Source organism: Amyelois transitella, chromosome 18 (genome assembly GCF_032362555.1).
Source record: "Amyelois transitella isolate CPQ chromosome 18, ilAmyTran1.1, whole genome shotgun sequence".
NCBI classification, from domain to species: Eukaryota; Metazoa; Arthropoda; class Insecta; order Lepidoptera; family Pyralidae; genus Amyelois; species Amyelois transitella.
In genome coordinates, this window is record NC_083521.1 from 5,700,268 (window position 1) to 5,718,986 (window position 18,719).

Sequence of the window (18,719 nt, forward strand, 5' to 3'; positions counted from 1 at the left end):
CGCTTTTGTTCGTTAGCTTCTGTTTCTTTTCGCACTTTTTCTATCTAATATTTTTTTTAAGGTTGAAAACTGTATCAATAGCAACGATTATAAATATTGAACTAGCTGTCCCGGCAAACGTTGTTTTGCCATATAAAAATATTATAAGTAATTTCTAGTTAAAAAAAAAAATGTGGTGGGTTGACCCTTAACATTTTTTTTAACTTATCACTAAGGGGTATGAAAAATAGATGTTGGCCGATTTTCAGACCTAAACAAAATTTTATGAGAATCGGTCAAGTTGTTTCAGAGGAGTACGGGAACGAACATTATGACACGAGAATTTTATATATAAGATTATTTGACCGCTTTTTAAATCAAATGCCTCTTATATTTCGCAAGTTGCTATAAAGCCGCTTTAATTATTAAAAGAAATTATTTATTTAATAATTAAGGTGTTATTTCAGCAGTAGGTATTTGGTTGGAGCCGCCAATGTTAATATTACCAAAATAATAGACACTATCGATATTATTGAATCGCTTTCGATAATTGGATAGTTGGTCGAGTAGCAACACTAACAAAAAAGAAATCAAATCAATTAAACTAAGCATTTCTTTGACTTTTTTGTTTTGGTAGATATTAAATTAATGTCTGTGGTTTTAGTTCCGAATTTTTGGTTAAAATGAATTTATATGAAATATAAAAAAGTTTTTTTTTTTGCCCACTTAGGCAAAGGTTAGATAATATTAGTTTGTGGTTAATATTATTAACACCATAAAGTGTAAGCACTTTTCTAGGCTAGGAGCTGGGTATTTTTTGACGAAATTTTTGGTTTATCATGTTATCCTACTGTATCTAACGTTTTCGACTGCTCTTATCTAAAATTCGGATCATTGGTGATCGCCGGTCAAATACTACGTATGTGAAAAACAGTTGCCAATTTATTTGTAACGCAAAGGTTACATGTATTTTTATGTACGACCATAATAGAACTTGTTCTAGTTGCTATTGTGGCTAAGCTGTTCAGGCCTGTCCGAACAAGATGGATGATCAAATCAGGTGTTACAGTGATATAGCTGCAGAAGTGTATAATGCTGAGAAGGTTATTACTGATACATCATCAGATCAGGTTAGTATTATTGTACAAAGCCCTGTGTCTAATCTCATCCATTTTAATACCCATTACTGCCAATCAAGTAGGTACTGTTATTTGATTTTTTTTAAAAGCAGTATCACTGTTTTATCTTTTGTTTTGTTAAACTTTACATGGCTTAATGGCAGTATTCTCTCGCTGTATTGTGAGGGAGATGCATTGCATCAGGTACAACTCAGCATGGTAATCTGCGCCGTTATTTTTCAAACGCCTTATTGGTTTAGAAAAGTAATAAATAATTGTAATTTCAGGTTGATGTTGAAAATGTGATTTTAAATTTATATCGCCAGTTCGAAAAAAATGCTGCTATTGACCCTGATCTGCCAAAACTGAATAAACATGTTCATAGTAAAGTCTTGAAAGCTTGGTTGAATGGACTACCAAAGAGTTATGAATGTTTAGATGCAAGCAGAACATGGATTGTTTACTGGATCCTGCATTCTTTATGGCTTCTAAATGATATGCCTTCTGATGATATACTGTCAAATGTGGTTCAATTTCTTTCCCACTGCCAGCATGAGGAGGGGGGATATGGAGGAGGACCTGGACAGTTCCCACATTTAGGAACAACATATGCAGCAGTGAATGCCCTGAGTATAGTCGGCACTGTTGAGGCCTATGAGTCAATTGACAGGAGTACTCTACAAAAGTTTCTCTGGTCATTGAGAAGTGTTGATGGAGCGTTTGCTTTACACAGAGGTGGGGAGCAAGATATAAGGGGTGTTTATTGTGCACTAAGTGTTGCTAAAATAACTAATACATATACTGATGCATTATTTGACAAAACTGCCCAATGGCTTGTCAGTTGTCAAACTTATGAGGGTGGTTTTGCTGGTTGCCCGGGAATGGAGGCCCATGGTGGCTATGCTTTTTGTGGAATTGCATCACTGGCATTACTGAATAAATCTCACCTTTGTGATATTGACGCACTTATAAGATGGTGTGTGAATCGCCAGATGCGTATGGAAGGTGGTTTCCAAGGAAGAACAAATAAATTGGTAGATGGTTGTTATTCATTTTGGCAAGGAGCAGCCTTTCCCATCATTAGTGCTATATTATCACAAGGTAAATATATTTTTGTTTTAATAAGTTAATGTTTTATGCCTTTTGCTTGTGAGTTTAGCTGTTAATTGAGATATGATTTAACTTTTTATTTCCATGTGGCATTCCGCATAAAGCTTCCAGATTTTGGTTAGCGTTTTTGTAGATTGGATAAACAAAACGAAACTAGCGACGCCATGTGGCCCAGAAATATCTATAGAAATTCAATTAGATAGCTAATACTCTAATACTGATAAGGTATGACGATTTCTATTTGATTTTATTTTTCATTACAGATAACAAAGAACTTATAGAAACAGTTTTCTTCAACCAAAGTGCTTTACAAGAATATTTATTAGTTTGCTGCCAAGCCAAAGAGGGTGGACTTATAGACAAACCGGGAAAGTAAGTGAAGGGTTAAAAAAAAACGATTTTGATGATTTAACAGATATCTTCCTTTGCTTTTTCTCATATTTTTGCAAATATTGCAAAAACTCACACGCAGCACTATAATTTTATATCTCAAAGAAAGATATAACATTTAAACTAATAAGTTTAGTTTATTTTGCTGCTTCTTCTAAACATGCGCTTTTGACGTTAATAAGTGATTCCTAATTTTAAAAATGAATCTTAGTATAAATAATTATTAGTAATAGATAGGAGATTGAGGAATACCAATCTGCCTTTAGCCTGGGCAATTAATGACTATGGATGAAAAAGTCGGAAGCAGAAAATTTTACTATATGTATTAAAATTGTTGGGAAAAAAATTCAAGGGCAATGTTGTTTATTTATTTACTAGCTGTTGCCCGCAACTGTGTTTGTTTGGTATTGGAAATACGAAGGTTTAGGTTATTTAATTTACTCAAAGGCTTATTATTATTACACAAAGGCGGCTAAGGGAAAGGCTTATAAACTTGGGATTCTTCTTTTAGGCGATGGGGCTCGCAACCAGTCACTATTTGAATCTCAGTTCTATCATTAAGCTAAACAGCTGAATGTGGCCTATCAGTCTTTTGAAGACTGTTGGCTCTGTCTATCCCCGAAGGGATACAGACGTGATTATATGTTTGTATGTAACTTATGTAATTTACACTCAAATTCACCAAAATTAATTTCAATGAAATTTGGCATTTGGATCAACAAAAAATACTTACCCAAAATAGACACAGTTGACAGCAAATATTTTATTATCCATACATACATAAAATCACGCCTTTTCCCATATGTGTTTATTATCCATACTAATATATATAGAAAAAAAAAGATTCGTATTTTTGTTTGTAACAAATAAACTCAAACTAATGGATCGATATATCATCAGGTAGAACAACTTTTGCCAAGACATCATTTTCGTACATTATATGTATACGAAGTAGTTGGTCCCATTCAAATTCGAATTCAAAATTTTTATTCATTATTATAGGATACTATATATCGCTTAATAATTGTCGTATGGTTTAACAACATTGGTTGACGTCAAATAAATTACTTAAAAACTAAGTTTACTGCCGCTTCCAAGGCGTCAGTGCAGAAGAAGCGGTAACAAACTGCACTGCAGCATTTTCTTCAACAACGTCAACTTCACAATAATAAATTATACTTAGAATAGAATAGAATAGATCAGGTGTTCCAGATCTACGATTTTTATACTCCAACAGAAATTGCTCATAAGGCTGAACAACTTTTGTTTAAACGTCTTTTCGATATTCCTTTAGTTTAGCAGAGCTGTTATGGTTCGACATGAGCTTCAGACTTCAGTTTCAGATTCCAAAATAAATTATACTCTATATGTTGGCCAGGCATAAAACAAAAATACAATTTTCTTTCAAATTTGTTCGGTAGTTCCGGAGATTAGCGTGTACAAACAAACATAAAGACATTCTTTTTTTTCAAATTCATGCTCGGTTACTATTTCTATTCTACATCGTAATAAATTCCCTCCCGCTTTTTACCACTTCCATTGGGATCACTTTAGTTAGAGGGTTAAGGACTTTTAATGTAGTATGCTAATTTCATAAAAAGTACAAAGTTCCTGACTAAAATGATCTACTTTGCCTATCACGCCTAGTAAATATGGTTAACTGAAAACTGAATTTGTACATTGTTGACTAGTAAATTTAGTTCAGTCATATTAAAAATCAAGCAGGCAACTACACTGGCAACCTCAATTCCATCATAAAGCCATACAGCAGATCGTGGCCTTTCAGCGTTTTCAAGACTGTTGGGTCTGTTTACCCCACAAGATATGTATGTATAGATATGTACGCGGCCAACCAACTCACGACACAGAACAATTATTTTCGCTTTCGTCTATTACAACCGGTATAAATTGTATGGAAACATCCTTTTTCGGGATGATTTTTGAGATTTGATTGGGTACCCCAATGAATAGACCGACAAAAAGAGTCATAATTACATTTCTGGATTCGGTATCAATGGCGGGACCTGTTATTTTCTTAAATAGACATAAGTAATTAACTCTGCTACAGATTTATTATTGGTATAGATATTAAACTTAGAAATGTTGTTTGTTGCAGACATCGAGATATATACCATACATGTTATTGCCTAAGTGGCATGTCAGTGGCACAACACGGCACAGGTGCTGGGGACCCCCACGTCATTGGATCACCACACAACGAACTCAACCGGATTCATCCCTTGCATAATGTTGCACCTCATCTTGTATACAATGCTGTTCATTACTTCATCAGACATCCACCACCAGTAAAAGATAAAAACTAGTATCAATATTATATAGTGTTGAATTTTGCGTTGGGTGGACTTACAGAGGGCAGTGCCTCTGAAAAAGTTGGACAATCAAAACAGTTTTCCTGTATTTAAATATCAACATGTACAAATAAATAAATGGATTGTTGCTACCTATTGCATTGTTTAATGGAAGTGATAAAATGCAGAGCTTTTTAAAATCAGTTGCCGCTATCTGCAACATCTCTCGCCAGCGGTTTAGCATACAGCGTGCCTCGCGTTACCTCAGTCGCTCAGTCACTCAAAAAATAATAATATTTTTTGAGTGACGCGAGGCAAGTCACAGTGCCTTTCAATTACACTTTATCGTAAATCTTAGATACAGTATAGTAAAATAAAGATTGTCATAACATGAATACTCTAAGAAGCCCCTACTCTTATATCGCCTTTGGTATCTGTTGCCTGCTTCCTGGCGCCTCCTATCTCTTTCATGATCATAGATTGGATGAGTCAGGTTTTTACACCAAGCGACTCCAGTCTTACCTCCCCAACCTATGTAGGGTAACCTGACTCTAGTCATAGATGTACTAACAATAACTAAACTCACAATCCCTAGAAAAGTGTCCTTGAATATTAGGATAATGCATACAATTGTCAAATATTAAAGTATATTATAGTGAAACAGCAAAGTAATTGTAACAATATTAGCATTTTTGAATGGTATATCTGTTAAATGACAAATAAGGATTGTTTTCTGTTTGATTTGGCTCTCTTTGAAGTCGATATTGGATCATGGTAATCAGCCGGTCAAATTCTAGTGCCAAAAACCACACAACACTAGTGGGGTTATGGTATTGGCTTAATATGGGTTATGTGTTTTACCATCATGCCTTAAATTCTTATTTTCCTTGTGGTTTTTTATAAGATTCCTTCTTAATACTCATGGCCTCATTATTGACGATTGCATAAAAATAAAATATAAATTATGTTAAATTGTTTTATTTTCTTTTTTTCAAAGAATTATAACAGTATTTTGCAAATTCAGAAAGCTGAAAATCAATTAAGTACAATTATGTCCATATGCTTAAGAAATTTTTGGTTCTTAGTTGTGGCCATTATCAAATGATTTTACCCTGCAGTAACTTTAACTGGAGATCAATAAAGTTAAAGATTATTAGAAAGTATCAGTCAAAGTTCCTAAAAAATGAGATACCTACATTTATTTTTTCCAAGATATCTGGAATGAAAATATAACAAACATTTAAATACAAAATAAAACTAGAATACTAATTACATTTTATAACAGATTAAAATAGCATAAATTATTTTATTTTTCATTACACTAGTAGATACATGTCTATAGGACCAAATTTACTACTAATTTCTAAACTCAAATATTTTGAGCCACTGTAAGAACCAGGTACAGTATGTCAGATAACATTTGCCAGTGATATCATACACAAAGCCCCCTAAAGGTTTGAGATATGCATGTAATTATTAAATATCAGATAGATGCAACTTGATGTAATTTTTTCTTTTTCATGCTAGATTGCAATTGCCAGATAACAAGTTACAGTCACAAGCTTAAACCAACACAAATTCCTCGGACTCAATGTCTGTATCACAATCATGTGTACTAGGAGTGACCCAGTTTTGCTCAGTTTCATAGATAGAATACCTGATGTTTGGTGGATCTACAACGCTACGACAAGATCCATTATTAAGAGAGAAAATCGGGTACTCAAAGTTTGCAGATACACCTTGTGGGACTAGAAATGACATTATTATGTTTACATAAGTTTCAAAGTCATTTTGTGTGGCCAGATAAAAACCAATACAACATGATGGATCCATTTTATTCAAAGGCATTTTACGTGGAGAATGGCAGTGAAAAGATTGTAAGGAAAAGTTTGGTTGCCACACATCTACCATCTCTTGGCAATAATGAGGGTCTAAGTGAATTAATCTATCATCTTGATAGCCCACAAAGTACAATGAATGTTTTGGTCTGCCGCCTATGATCCCAATACAGAAATCCAGGGTTAATAATGATGTAAGGCAAGGACCATAAATAGGATTTAACTTATCTGAACCTAACTTAACAGGTACTAATAGTATTAATGATTTCCATGCTCCATTAGGCATAGTACAGAGTGTGTATATATCTTGGATATAAACTGTACAATCTTGAGCAACATATACTTCTAAATTATCAAATTCATAATTTTCAATTGCAGCAGCTGTCATAACAGCTTTTAGGCAGTGAGCTACTGAAGCAGGTCCATACCAGTCTCCAGGCTTTTTGCCTAGTGCCTCTCCTAGTTTCACCATCTGATGAATAGATAACGGACTATTCACAGATGATTTATCTCCAAACCATTTAATGATCATGCGATGAAGGCAATCCTCCTGAAATTCTCTAGCATTTTGTATCAGTTTCTCTGGAGTCCATCTCCATGAACGGCCAAGGAAGTGACACACTAATGCTTGTGCCAACAGCATTTGTCCACTACGAAGCATGCAACCCCAACCACAGTCTGTAGTAAATGTTGAGCCTGACATTGTGGGAAATTCTCTTCGATATGTCATCCATATCCTACTTATGAAGTCTGATTTAAAACCCTCTATACCTTCGCCATATATTTGTTCCATGGGTTGATGAGCTGTAGCTTCAGTGCCGATTTCAGTGGAAGATTCCAAAGATCCTGTGGGACTTAATTTACGGTGGTAGCAGCGTCCCAGCAACCACACAGGGGATTCTTTAGAAAAACTTGTCTTCATTTTCACAGTCCATCCAAATTTTACGTTATTCCACATAGACAAAAGCCGCGATTCCACTTTTCCTTTGAGATCCAGCAAATCTTCAGTATTATCACGACCATTTTCCCTAGATCCTGTGGCTTTATTTCTTTCTACTTTTATTGAAGAATTGCTTTGCTTCAAATCATTGTTGTGACCCCTTAACTCCGAAGTATGTGTCACAATGTTATTGGATCCATTCATTGTAAACTTTATACCTTAAGCTCTGTTTACTAACTACATTTGTAAAGCAAATAATGATAACCACTTAAATTCAAGGCACTTAATTTGCAACAAATCTACTAGAACTCCCAGAAACCAAAATCTATAAACAAATTGTGTAGTATGTGAGTCAAGCAAGACCAAGTCAAGCACAGATAATAATCACTCATTGGCAGGGCTTGAATTACCGTTTAAAAATTGGTATCGTTATTACTGTCAAACAGGGTTACCGATATAAATTAAGAACCGTTATACAGGGTAACGAAATTTTTAATATTGTCGTGTGGTTCCCGGCAGTGCCGTGTGGTTCCCGGCACCATTAGAAAAAAGAATAGGACTGTCACTATATGAATCTCAATTCTATCATTAAGCCAAAAAGCTGAACGTGGCCTATCAGTCTTTTTGAGACTGTTGGCTCTATCTACCCCGCAAGGGATATAGGCGTGATTATATGTATGTTATTAATATTAGTTTATATTATTTAATTAGGTATATTTATTATTAGTACAGTTCAGATATTGTAATATTCCGTTACATGTTTAGCGTATATATTTCGCCACAGTACTCACGACGTAGTACCTAAACACAGTGTGGTATAAAACAGCTGATAGGACTTAACAATTTACATAACAAATTATATTTAATTTCTATTGGAATTACTTACTTACTTACGTACTTCTTTCTTACTCGGAAAGCAAACATCATCTCTTACTCAAGTGAATAATATTTATATAAGTTTATCTTTATTCTTATTTATGTAGGTATGTCTATGAATAAAACATTTGTGTAATTTTTACTCTTAAATTGACACCAGATTATTTATCTATTTTCCATTTTCTAATGGTTGACTGGTAGGTGTCTGTGCGTATATAGAGGTTGACTGGTAGAGCATTCAGTACTATTGTACCGTTGAGGCTCAATTAAGTTTATTTTGTAATTCCATAAAAAGTGAGATGCACTTTTTAAAAAAATTCTATTGTTTTCTATATATTTTGTACTAAAATTGACAGACATTCTTGGAAATAAAAAGAAGGCAATTCATCGCTTGTTTACGACAACCTAGCGCTTTCTTAGAACCGATTTAGCGTCTATTGACTATTCATCAATGACAATTGGCAATGTCACTAGTGTTCCTTATTCCTTTTTGTTTATGTTTTACTAGTTTTATTTAGTATCTATGTAGTTTTATACACACCATTAAAATAAAATTACTAGGTATATCAGTGATTTATTAAATAACATTTTTAATTCTTATCATGAGTAAAAGTAAGAAATTCTTGGGTAGGAAAAGGAAAGGAGATCATAAATATAATTCAAGGAAGAAGATAAAGAAGAGTGCTGAGAAAGAGGTTATAAATAAAAAGTCCATTTTTAATAGGTATAAGAACAAACAAAGAGTGGAGGAAGAGTTAGCTAAGAGACGGCAGATAGAAAAGAAGTTTCAGCAAGACCGGGTAAGTTTGTCAGTTATAGTAATTCAGTAGTCCTCCAACTTTCATTATTCTTCATTATAACACTGCACATAACGTTAAAAAAAACTTTAACCATGTGTAAATACATAGAAATATTAGTAGTTTAAGACTATTCGGACTATCCGATTTCTTTGTGAAAATCTTGTTTACATATTTTGATATTACATATTTTTATGTTATTGATGTTGAAGATTGCCTAGCTTGTGCTATAGGTATTCTATATTCCGTGATATATATTCGGCTCTGGTTATTTCCAAACTCGACAGACTCTTTATGTGTTTGGTTGAAATATGAAATGGTTCAAAATTTTTTAATTAGTGCTGGGTATTTTTTAAGTTTAGACCATTTTGTAAACATAGTCATGATTGATCACAGATTGGAATAGACAATATAGAACAAAAACAATAAATTGTGTTTGATATCTTGTTTCCTTGGGAAATATTTGTTGTGGCTCCATGGCTCTCTAACAAAGATCAGGCCAAATTTCTGCTTCCCAGTATCTGAGGGCTGTATGTGTCCCCGGAAAAAATAGGAACCGCAAGTTTTTAAATTCCTATGAAGTTAATAAACTTTTGTATAATTTTAAATGAGAGATGTATAATTTTATGTCCACATTTCTGTTTATAAATAAACTTACTGAACTCACACGTACACAACAATAAATTAGCAATAACCAAAAGACATGTGCGCTCTGATTGGTTGAATAAGTCATATGTTTCTTCTCTGTTCTCTCCTCTGCCATTGATCATTACAGAGCATATACAAATGTTGTGTATTTTTGTAAAGTTTTTAATGATGCTACTGTTTCGAAACTGTAAAATTATTTTATATTGTTTACCAAAGTAGACTTAAATAAAAGTAAATGAGCAACATAGAAACTGCCACTGTCAATATTAACCAATCAGAGAGTTGTGTATTTTTAAGAAGAAAGCTCTTCTGTAATTGGGAACTGGTTTGTATCTTATGAACAGATATAGGTAAGTTTATAAATTCCACGAAAGATCGTAAATGGATAAATTTGCGAAATAGTGGACCTAAGATGTTGTGACCACCTCTGTGGCACAGAGGTAATACGCTTGTCTGTGACACCGGAGGTCCCGGGTTCGAATCCCGATCGGGCAATGATGACAAATGAACTTTCACTTATATTATAAAATATAGTATTGTTGAGTTGGTATCTCGTAACACAAGTTTTGAACTTACTTCGAGGCTATCTTAATCAGTGTAATTTGTCCTGTATATGTATGTGTATGTAAGATAATTAATTTATCTCTTCCTTAGAAAGTTTATAAATTTCCTAAGAAGTTTATAACATTGTGGTTGTTATTATCTGGTGACACATGCTTTATGTATAATTCCTTCAAATTAGTAATACAAAAGTTTTAAATTATGGCCTCTGTTGTGTTCTAGATAAATGGCATTGGCATAAAAATAAAAAAAATATAAAAATGGCATTGCTTTACATATAATACAATAAAATAACTATATATTTTCAGGTCCCTCTATCAGAGAGTGAGGAAGAAGAAAATGTATATCAACAACTTGTGTCATGTTTTGGGAAAGGGTCTTTTCAGAAGGTAGTGGAGAGTGATGACAGTGAAGAGGAAAGTTTGCTGGAGGCTGACAATGTTGATAGGAGGCCAGATGATGACGCAGGGCCTATGGAGGCAGATGAGTCAGCTATTGAAGAGAATAGTGATGAGGAAATTGAACACCAAAATGATGTAAGGTTATTTATTATTACCTAATATACAATTTACATTGTTTGGTAGTGACAGCTTTATAGAGCTGATGCATGTGCAATTGTGCATCTTGTAGTTTAGAAATTTTGTCTAGAACTGAATGAATTTGTTCCACAGAATTATTGGTCTAATCAAAATCTGTTATGTATATTTTTTTCCTGGCTTCCTATATAATCTATCCCTGTGAATTGTTTCAAATACAAATAATTCTTTTTGCATAATACTCAATATATAGGTATTGGATTAGTTTGCAGTTGATAATTGTGGTGAATTTTTTTTAGGATAATGAAGAATCTGAAGAAGATCCTTTTACAAAACATCTCCAACATGATTTGAGTGATGAAATGTTGGTGTCCCTCTCGAGTATTCCTCCTGGTACAGAAAAAATCACTAAAACATGGCCAGTTATTGGTAACATAGTTATCACTATACCAAAGCCTCTAGAAACAATAGCCAAGAAAGTCAAACCCAAAATATCACTTACAGAAGAGAAAACATATGCTGCCACAGGGGCTTCACCAAACACTTTTAGTAAAGTTGATTATAAGCAACTGTTTATAAAATCTCAAATACATGGTAATATAGTTCTAGCAAATAAAACCAATTTAATAAAAAGAGATTTAGAGCTTGTTGAGGTGTTCACTCCTTTACAAAAAGAACTTTTCGCCATCATTAATAATTATCAAGATTTGTATTATCCAGAAAGATCATTTACAAATGCTGATGAAGTGCGTTATATGTACTGCCTCCATGTGGTGAACCACATGCTCAAGACTAGGACAAAGATAGTACATCATAATGCTAAATTGTCAAAAAAGACTGATGTGTCAGATGAATATAGGGATCAAGGTCTAGTTCGTCCCAAGGTAACAATAAGTTTCACATGAAAAAAAAAATATTTTACATTAGCTTAATAATTTTTTTTTAAATGTATCTCTGGCTTATTTGATTGCACATGAATATATTTAAGTTTTCTTTTGTTGAAAGAAAGTAACACAATATTTTTTTCAGGTATTAATATTAGTACCTTTTAAAAGCGCAGCTTACAGAGTAGTGAAAACAATTATGGACATTGTAGTCCCCAAAGAAGCTGGTCAGGTGATAAATAAGAATCGCTTTGAAGAGGACTTTACCGGGGAAGAACTAGCAATGCCTAAAAAGAACCCTAAGCCTGAGGATTATGAGCTACTTTTCAGTGGTAATACAGATGATACTTTTAGGCTTGGCATGACCCTGACTAAGAAAACTCTTAAAGTAAGATATTTTTTTATTTGAAGTTGTTTTATCTGTTTTTATTCACTTAGTGTGATGTCAGCTTCATACAGAACATCAGATTGAAGAGTTTTTCTTTTGCAGAGAATTGTGTTCTTTGAAATAAGTTAGATGTTTTTATGCCTATTTTAATTATGGTTTGATATTATTATGCTTTTAAACGATTATGGGTTTAGATAATAATGCAAAACGTCAGAAAAGCAGAAAAAATTGCTGACTTACTTGACTTAAGGTCCTATGTCCCCTAGCTGGGGCAGAGGGCATCCACAGTGCGTCGCCATCCCGCTCGGTCTTAAGCTTCGCGTTTTTTTGAGAAAAAATTGCACACTTTTAAAATCTCTTTGAGAAACTGATTGGTAGTTCTCTTATGCATTTTTATTATTTTTGATTTACTAATGCCTACTATCATCTTGTTACAGTTGTACACAGATTTCTATTCATCTGACATCATCGTCGCCTCGCCTCTCGGGTTGCGAATGATAGTCGGTGCCGAGGGCGAGGAAGACAGAGACTTTGACTTTCTGGCGTCCCTGGAAGTGCTGGTCATGGACCAGGCGGACGTCTTCTTGATGCAGAATTGGGATCACCTGCTACATTTGTTAGACCATTTCCATTTGCAGCCAAGGAAAACTCATGGCACTGATTTTTCTAGAGTAAGATCTTGGGCTGTTAACGGCTGGTCGAAATATTACAGGTGATAATTAATAGTTCTTTCAGAACAATGGAGCTAAAAATACTAAATACAGAGACTATACCTTTCCAAAAAAATACAAATTATAAAAATTATCAATTAAAATCTCTGAACAAATAGAGGAGAAAATAACATTAAAGTGTTTCTCTTTCTGTACCTTTTTACAAATCTGTATAAATAAAAAATATATGTATATATGTATGTTTGTTTTCTCGTCGTCTTGTTGACTGTTAGTTTATGTTTTTAGTTAAGTTCGCCTATTGTACACTAGATTTTATTTTGTACGATAAATTAAAAATAAAATAAACTTCTCTTTACAGACAGACTTTAGTCTTCTCTTCAGTGGCACTACCCGAAATAAAGTCTGTGATGAATAGAAAATGTTACAATTATGCTGGAAAAGTGTTTGTTGAAAATCCGGTGGACACAGGAAGCATCCAACAAGTTATTCTGCAAATACCTCAAATATTCCACAGGTATCACTATTTATATTATTTATACACTTATGTAGGCGTACTGACAATTATATGTATGTTCTCAGTACCTTACCCACTTACTAAACTCCAAGAACTAGACGTATGGTCCCATACAAAATACTGATATGGAATCAGTGGCGGATTAAGCCAGTGCAGGGCCTGTAGCAAATTCTGTCAAAAGGCCCTTGGTTTGCGATAGATTCTCAAGTTAAAGGGTATTTAATAAAACAAAACTATTACAAATAAACTTTTCTAGATTTAATATGGGCAAATTTGAATATCGACTTTCTTAAGCAAATCATACTCTTTATGCATCAAGGTGAGATGATCAGGACGTTCCTGAACCATCGTGTTGCTTAACTAATCAATACATACATATTAAAAACAGTAAAAAAAATTTGTCTGTACATTGATTATATTTAAAAATATATATATTACGATGAAGAAATAGTAACTGAGCATGAATTTGAAAAAAGTCTGTCTGTATGTTTGTTTGTTCACGCTAATCTCCGGAACTACTGAACGGCTTTGAATGAAACTTTTTTAGTTGTATAGTTCTTATGCCTTGTAGTATAATTTATTTTGGAATCTGAAACAGCTGATGCCGAACCATAAAAACTCAGCTATAGGAAATATCGAAAAGACGTCTTAACAAAAGTTGTTCAGCCTGATGAGCATTTTCTGTTAGCATATAAAAATTGAAGAACTGAAACAGCTGACACAGAACTATTACCGACCAGCTAAACTATCCGAAATATGGAAAAGACGTCTTAACAAAAGTTGTTCTATCTGATGAACATTTTCTTTTGGTAAAAAAAATGGGAGATCTGGGTCATGTGATGTAGAAGCCTCTGTAATAAGTACAGAAATGACATCTCAGCATAAGTTGTTCTTCCTGATGATATATAGGTCCATTATTTTTTGGGTTTATTTGTTACCAACAAAAATACGAATCATTTTTTCTCTCTGTAATATTAGTACGGATTATTACATGTTGTACGTGCCTTGGGGCTCCGCTACCGAGAATTTCGGGATATAGTGTTTTTTGTTAATTCAAATTATATCCTATGTAATGCCAAATTTCGTTGAATTTTGTCGAATTAAAGTAAATTTAATAGTTAGTTTACCTTTGTATTTCCAATAACACGCAAACGGAGTTACGGGCAACAGCTAGTTTTAAATACGTTTCAACGTTGAAAAAGAACGTAGACCGTAGCATTTCCTTTATTTTTATTAAAAATATTTTTGTCCTCAGGTTCACAGCTATGAATCCCTTGCAATCCGTAGAGGCGAGATTCGAATACTTTTTAAAGGTGCTGCTCCCCAAGCACCGAGACCCGCTGATGAGCCATACACTCATATACGTGCCGAGTTACTTCGATTACGTGCGCATACGCAACCACTTCAAAAAGGAAGATATAGGCTTCGTCCAGATCTGCGAGTATTCAAAGGTATGTTTTTTATTTTCCTTACACACGCAATGGAATCGAGATCTAACGTTGAATATTGTACGTTAGCAAGATTACTTCCAATATTATATAATCATCTTGTTGGTTGCATTCTAAAGTGGCGTTGCTTCAAAGACAGATATCAAATACTAAACGGAGGACTGGTTTTTACACAAAGTCACTGCCGTCTGTCGTCGTCGTCTGTCCGCAACTCAAAGCAAAGTGTAGGTGATTCTCCAAATAAGAAAAGTATGTTGATCCTGCTCCCGTAGCATTTTTATCGCGTATATTTTAAAACTATCGCTATTTCGCGGGACAGCGATAGTATTTTCGCGCGATAAAAACGGCGTCGCGCGTGCCATGCTACGGAGGCTGGTTTAGAAGATGCATCTGTTATAACAGGTGAACAAAGTGGAATATAAACTTATTTAAATTGCAGGACTCCAAAATTGCTCGCGCCCGGGACATGTTCTTCCACACAGAAGCGCATTTCCTGCTGTATTCCGAGCGAGTGCATTTCTTTAGGAGATTCCGAATAAAGGGGATCCGACACATCATTTTCTATCAGCCGCCTACATACCCGCATTTCTATTCGGAAATATGCAACCTTATGCAGGTAATTGTATAGAATTTTGTCTAACTTACTTATTAAAGCTGAGAGAAGAAATTGGGTGAATGTAACACTTATTTAAAAAATAATTATTTTGATGAAATGACAAAGACAAACTTTGTTCAGGGCTCCGCTCTGATTTGAAATATGAAGTTTATATAAGCATATCTATCCTACTACTATTATAAAGGCGAAAGTTTGTATGGATGTATGGATGTTTGTTACTCTTTCACGCAAAAACTACTGAACCGATTACCATGAAATTTGGTATGTAGGTAGCTGAAGACCCAGAATAACACATAGGCTACTTTTTATCCCAGAGTTCCCGCGGGATTGATAGGGTTTCCATGCGGACGAAGTCGCGGGCGGCCTCTATCCTATTACTATTATAAAGGCGAAAGTTTGTATGGATGTTTGTTACTCTTTCACGCAAAAACTACTGAACCGATTACCATGAAATTTGGTATGTAGGTAGCTGAAGACCCAGAATAACACATAGGCTACTTTTTATCCCAGAGTTCCCGCGGGATTGATAGGGTTTCCATGCGGACGAAGTCGCGGGCGGCCTCTAGTCTACAATAAGTTAGGTACCTAACCTAACCTAACCTTACCTTTACCTGTACACATTCTCGAGATTAGCGAAAATGAGTATGTCAATCACCTACTTTTTAATGACTTTACGCTTCTTTTGGTGTAGTTGGAATTTTCCAAAATCCTTTTTTTTTACTTTACTAGTTGTTCGTGGCAAGCTTAGACCGCGCGAATACCTTCCATTTTTACAATATTGTGAATATACCTATTACTTAACCGATTTTGAGGTCCCACTTAAAAATTCTATTGATATCCTACGTACCATTAAAGTTTCATTTAAGCCAGCAGTTCTTAAGTTTTCGCGTAAAAATCATTCTTACAAAAAATGTATTTTCACCCCAAGTTTATTGGTTGATATACCTAGCTCACTTTGCTCGTTCGGTCAGTTATGTAGGTACTTATTATAAAGATTTAAAAAAAAATCATACATATACATACATCTATACTAATATTATAAAGCTGAAGAGTTTGTTTGTTTGAACGCGCTAATCTCAGGAACTACTGGTCCGCATTGATAAATTATTTTTGCGTCGAATAGACCATTTATCGAGGAAGGCTTTAATCTATATAACATCACGCTGCAACTATAAGGAGCAAAGAAATAATGGAAAATGTGAAAAAAAAACGAGGAAAATTATTTATCCATGAGAGCTTCAATGATGCCCATAATTATAATAATATTCCACGCGGACGAAGCCGCGGGCACAGCTAGTATATACGGTCACGTCTATATTCCTTGCAGGGCAGACAGAGCCAACAGTTTTGAAAAGACTGAAAGACATTAAGCCAATAGTTGAACGTGGTCAACGTTCAACTATTTGGCTTAATGATAGAATTGAGATTCAAATAGTTACAGGTTGCAAGCCTATCGGAAAAAAACGAACCCCAAATTTGTTAGCCTATCCCTTAGTCGCCTTTTACGATATCCATGGGAAAGAGATGGAGTGGTCCTATTCTTTTTTGTATTGGTGCCCTAAAATTTTTATTTACGGTTCACCCGTTTCGTATCTACGTAGACTCATCAGTTAGCATCAGTAGTACCGTATAATGATATAATTATTTTAATAACAGGAGTCAAATCAAAACAAATACGGAGGTAGCGAGTTCAACATGACGGTGTCTGTGTTGTTCAGCCAGTACGACGCCGGCCACATCGCCGCCGTGCTCGGCGCGCACCGCACGGCGCGGCTACTGCGCTCGGAGAAAACCACACACATGTTCATGACGGCCGACTCGTAATAAATTACCTGTACATATGTATATACCTGTATACCTGGTTTTATTTATTATCCATAACTGAATCATTTCCTGCAATCTGCGTGTAAGAAAAACCCAAAGAAGAATATAATCGTAACAGACCATACAAATAGGAATATTTTTCATTATAATTCAGACTCCTATGATTTAATCATTCTCGTAATCTCCTAGGCATAGCCCGGTGTTCGCCTATAACCACGATCCAGGACTGGGTATGGTTATTGGCATAGAAATGGGAATATAGGACTATTATTTATTATCCATTCCTTCAACCTTCATTCATGCAATATATAGAAATTGTTATAAATATTTTCGAGAGACTACATCAAGACTAGACTAGGTCAAATCAGCGAAACAGTGGCATTGCTCTTTTAGTACCTATACTTAAAAAATTGAACCTGGACAACCTGTCGTTTGTCAATATAATTTCAAGGGTATTTACATATTGAAATATTCTGTTTAAAAATATGTGTATATTTATTAAAAGCTTACGATACAACACTTTAGTAGTTAAGTAATAAGCTTAGTCAAACTGAGATCAGTAGTAGCTCTCGATAAATATAATATCGATAGAACTATGTAAGTACATACATATTCATAAATTTAACGAATAAAAGGGTACTACTAAGGGTTATATTTATCTACCAAAAGACAAGTAATATTCCTTACAATGAGTTAATACCTTAAATTATATAAGTAGTTATTACATTAATAATTTACTAAATTTTATTCACTATGTGGCGCCTTTCTTTTTCAGCATTTTTTCTAAAACTCACTTTCTGATACATAACTTACATACACAAACATACATTTTCATTTTCTATTTATACTTAGTTTTCAGATAGATATTAACAAATTCATTCATGATATAGATAGTAGTATTTTATATATGTAGGTAAGTTTACACAGAAAAGTGATAACTTGACCAATTGACGCTACGAAAGTAAGCTAGTAAGGAAATGAAATAAACAAGATTTAATTATATCTATTAATCTTTTTTTAACAAGCTATTCAGACTGAACTTATTTATGTTTATTGATGTCTATGTATTCATATCTTAAAAGGCGACTTTATTTTTAAGAGTAGTAAAGTAACTAAAACTAAATAATCGTTTAATTTAACCTACCCTAAACTAAGTTCTTTTAAATTGGTGTTTCAGTTTCAATGGTATGCGCAGTATTGGCTCGAATAAGTAGTTCAATTAAACAAATCTCTATGTAATATGTATTAAGAATTAGGAAATAAGGACAGATC

The 18,719-nt window shown here is 34.1% G+C and overlaps 3 protein-coding genes across 5 annotated transcripts; 2 read left to right on the top strand and 1 right to left on the bottom strand.

Moving 5' to 3' along the window:
* The first annotated feature begins 540 nt into the window (after positions 1-540).
* LOC106130370 (protein farnesyltransferase subunit beta) lies at positions 541-5,836 on the top strand. 3 transcript variants are annotated; one of them, XM_013329203.2, is made up of 5 exons: positions 541-898; positions 983-1,109; positions 1,385-2,198; positions 2,471-2,579; positions 4,714-5,836. In XM_013329203.2, the coding sequence occupies exons 2-5, from the start codon at positions 1,023-1,025 to the stop codon at positions 4,919-4,921; spliced, it is 1,218 nt and encodes a 405-aa protein (XP_013184657.1). In that variant the 5' UTR covers positions 541-898; positions 983-1,022; the 3' UTR covers positions 4,922-5,836. The 3 variants fall into 3 exon arrangements, with proteins under 3 accessions (XP_013184657.1, XP_013184665.1, XP_060805102.1); XM_013329211.2 differs by having other exon boundaries at positions 541-715; XM_060949119.1 differs by having other exon boundaries at positions 541-1,109; positions 4,714-5,835.
* Positions 5,837-5,868: 32 nt separating this feature from the next.
* On the bottom strand, positions 5,869-8,075 carry LOC106130362 (cysteine protease ATG4D). The gene has a single exon (XM_013329190.2). It carries the CDS (start codon positions 7,886-7,888, stop codon positions 6,470-6,472), a length of 1,419 nt encoding a protein of 472 aa, XP_013184644.2. The 5' UTR covers positions 7,889-8,075; the 3' UTR covers positions 5,869-6,469.
* A 979-nt stretch (positions 8,076-9,054) lies between these two features.
* Positions 9,055-18,718, top strand: LOC106129392 (U3 small nucleolar RNA-associated protein 25 homolog). The gene is made up of 9 exons (XM_013327945.2): positions 9,055-9,360; positions 10,875-11,102; positions 11,402-11,986; positions 12,132-12,374; positions 12,812-13,086; positions 13,404-13,559; positions 14,815-15,010; positions 15,447-15,623; positions 17,280-18,718. The coding sequence occupies exons 1-9, from the start codon at positions 9,163-9,165 to the stop codon at positions 17,445-17,447; spliced, it is 2,226 nt and encodes a 741-aa protein (XP_013183399.2). The 5' UTR covers positions 9,055-9,162; the 3' UTR covers positions 17,448-18,718.
* Position 18,719: the final 1 nt, after the last annotated feature.

What these genes read in the sequence shown, in the direction of transcription:
- LOC106130362 (XM_013329190.2), bottom strand. Translation starts at nt 7,888, where the DNA reads ATGAATGGATCCAATAACATTGTGACACATACTTCGGAGTTAAGGGGT.
- LOC106130370 (XM_013329203.2), top strand. Translation starts at nt 1,023, where the DNA reads ATGGATGATCAAATCAGGTGTTACAGTGATATAGCTGCAGAAGTGTAT. An exon ending in CTGATACATCATCAGATCAG is followed by an intron (nt 1,110 to 1,384) that starts GTTAGTATTATT and finishes TTGTAATTTCAG; the next exon opens with GTTGATGTTGAAAATGTGAT. An exon ending in CTTATAGACAAACCGGGAAA is followed by an intron (nt 2,580 to 4,713) that starts GTAAGTGAAGGG and finishes TGTTTGTTGCAG; the next exon opens with ACATCGAGATATATACCATA.
- LOC106129392 (XM_013327945.2), top strand. Translation starts at nt 9,163, where the DNA reads ATGAGTAAAAGTAAGAAATTCTTGGGTAGGAAAAGGAAAGGAGATCAT. An exon ending in AAATTGAACACCAAAATGAT is followed by an intron (nt 11,103 to 11,401) that starts GTAAGGTTATTT and finishes AATTTTTTTTAG; the next exon opens with GATAATGAAGAATCTGAAGA. An exon ending in GGCTGGTCGAAATATTACAG is followed by an intron (nt 13,087 to 13,403) that starts GTGATAATTAAT and finishes TTCTCTTTACAG; the next exon opens with ACAGACTTTAGTCTTCTCTT.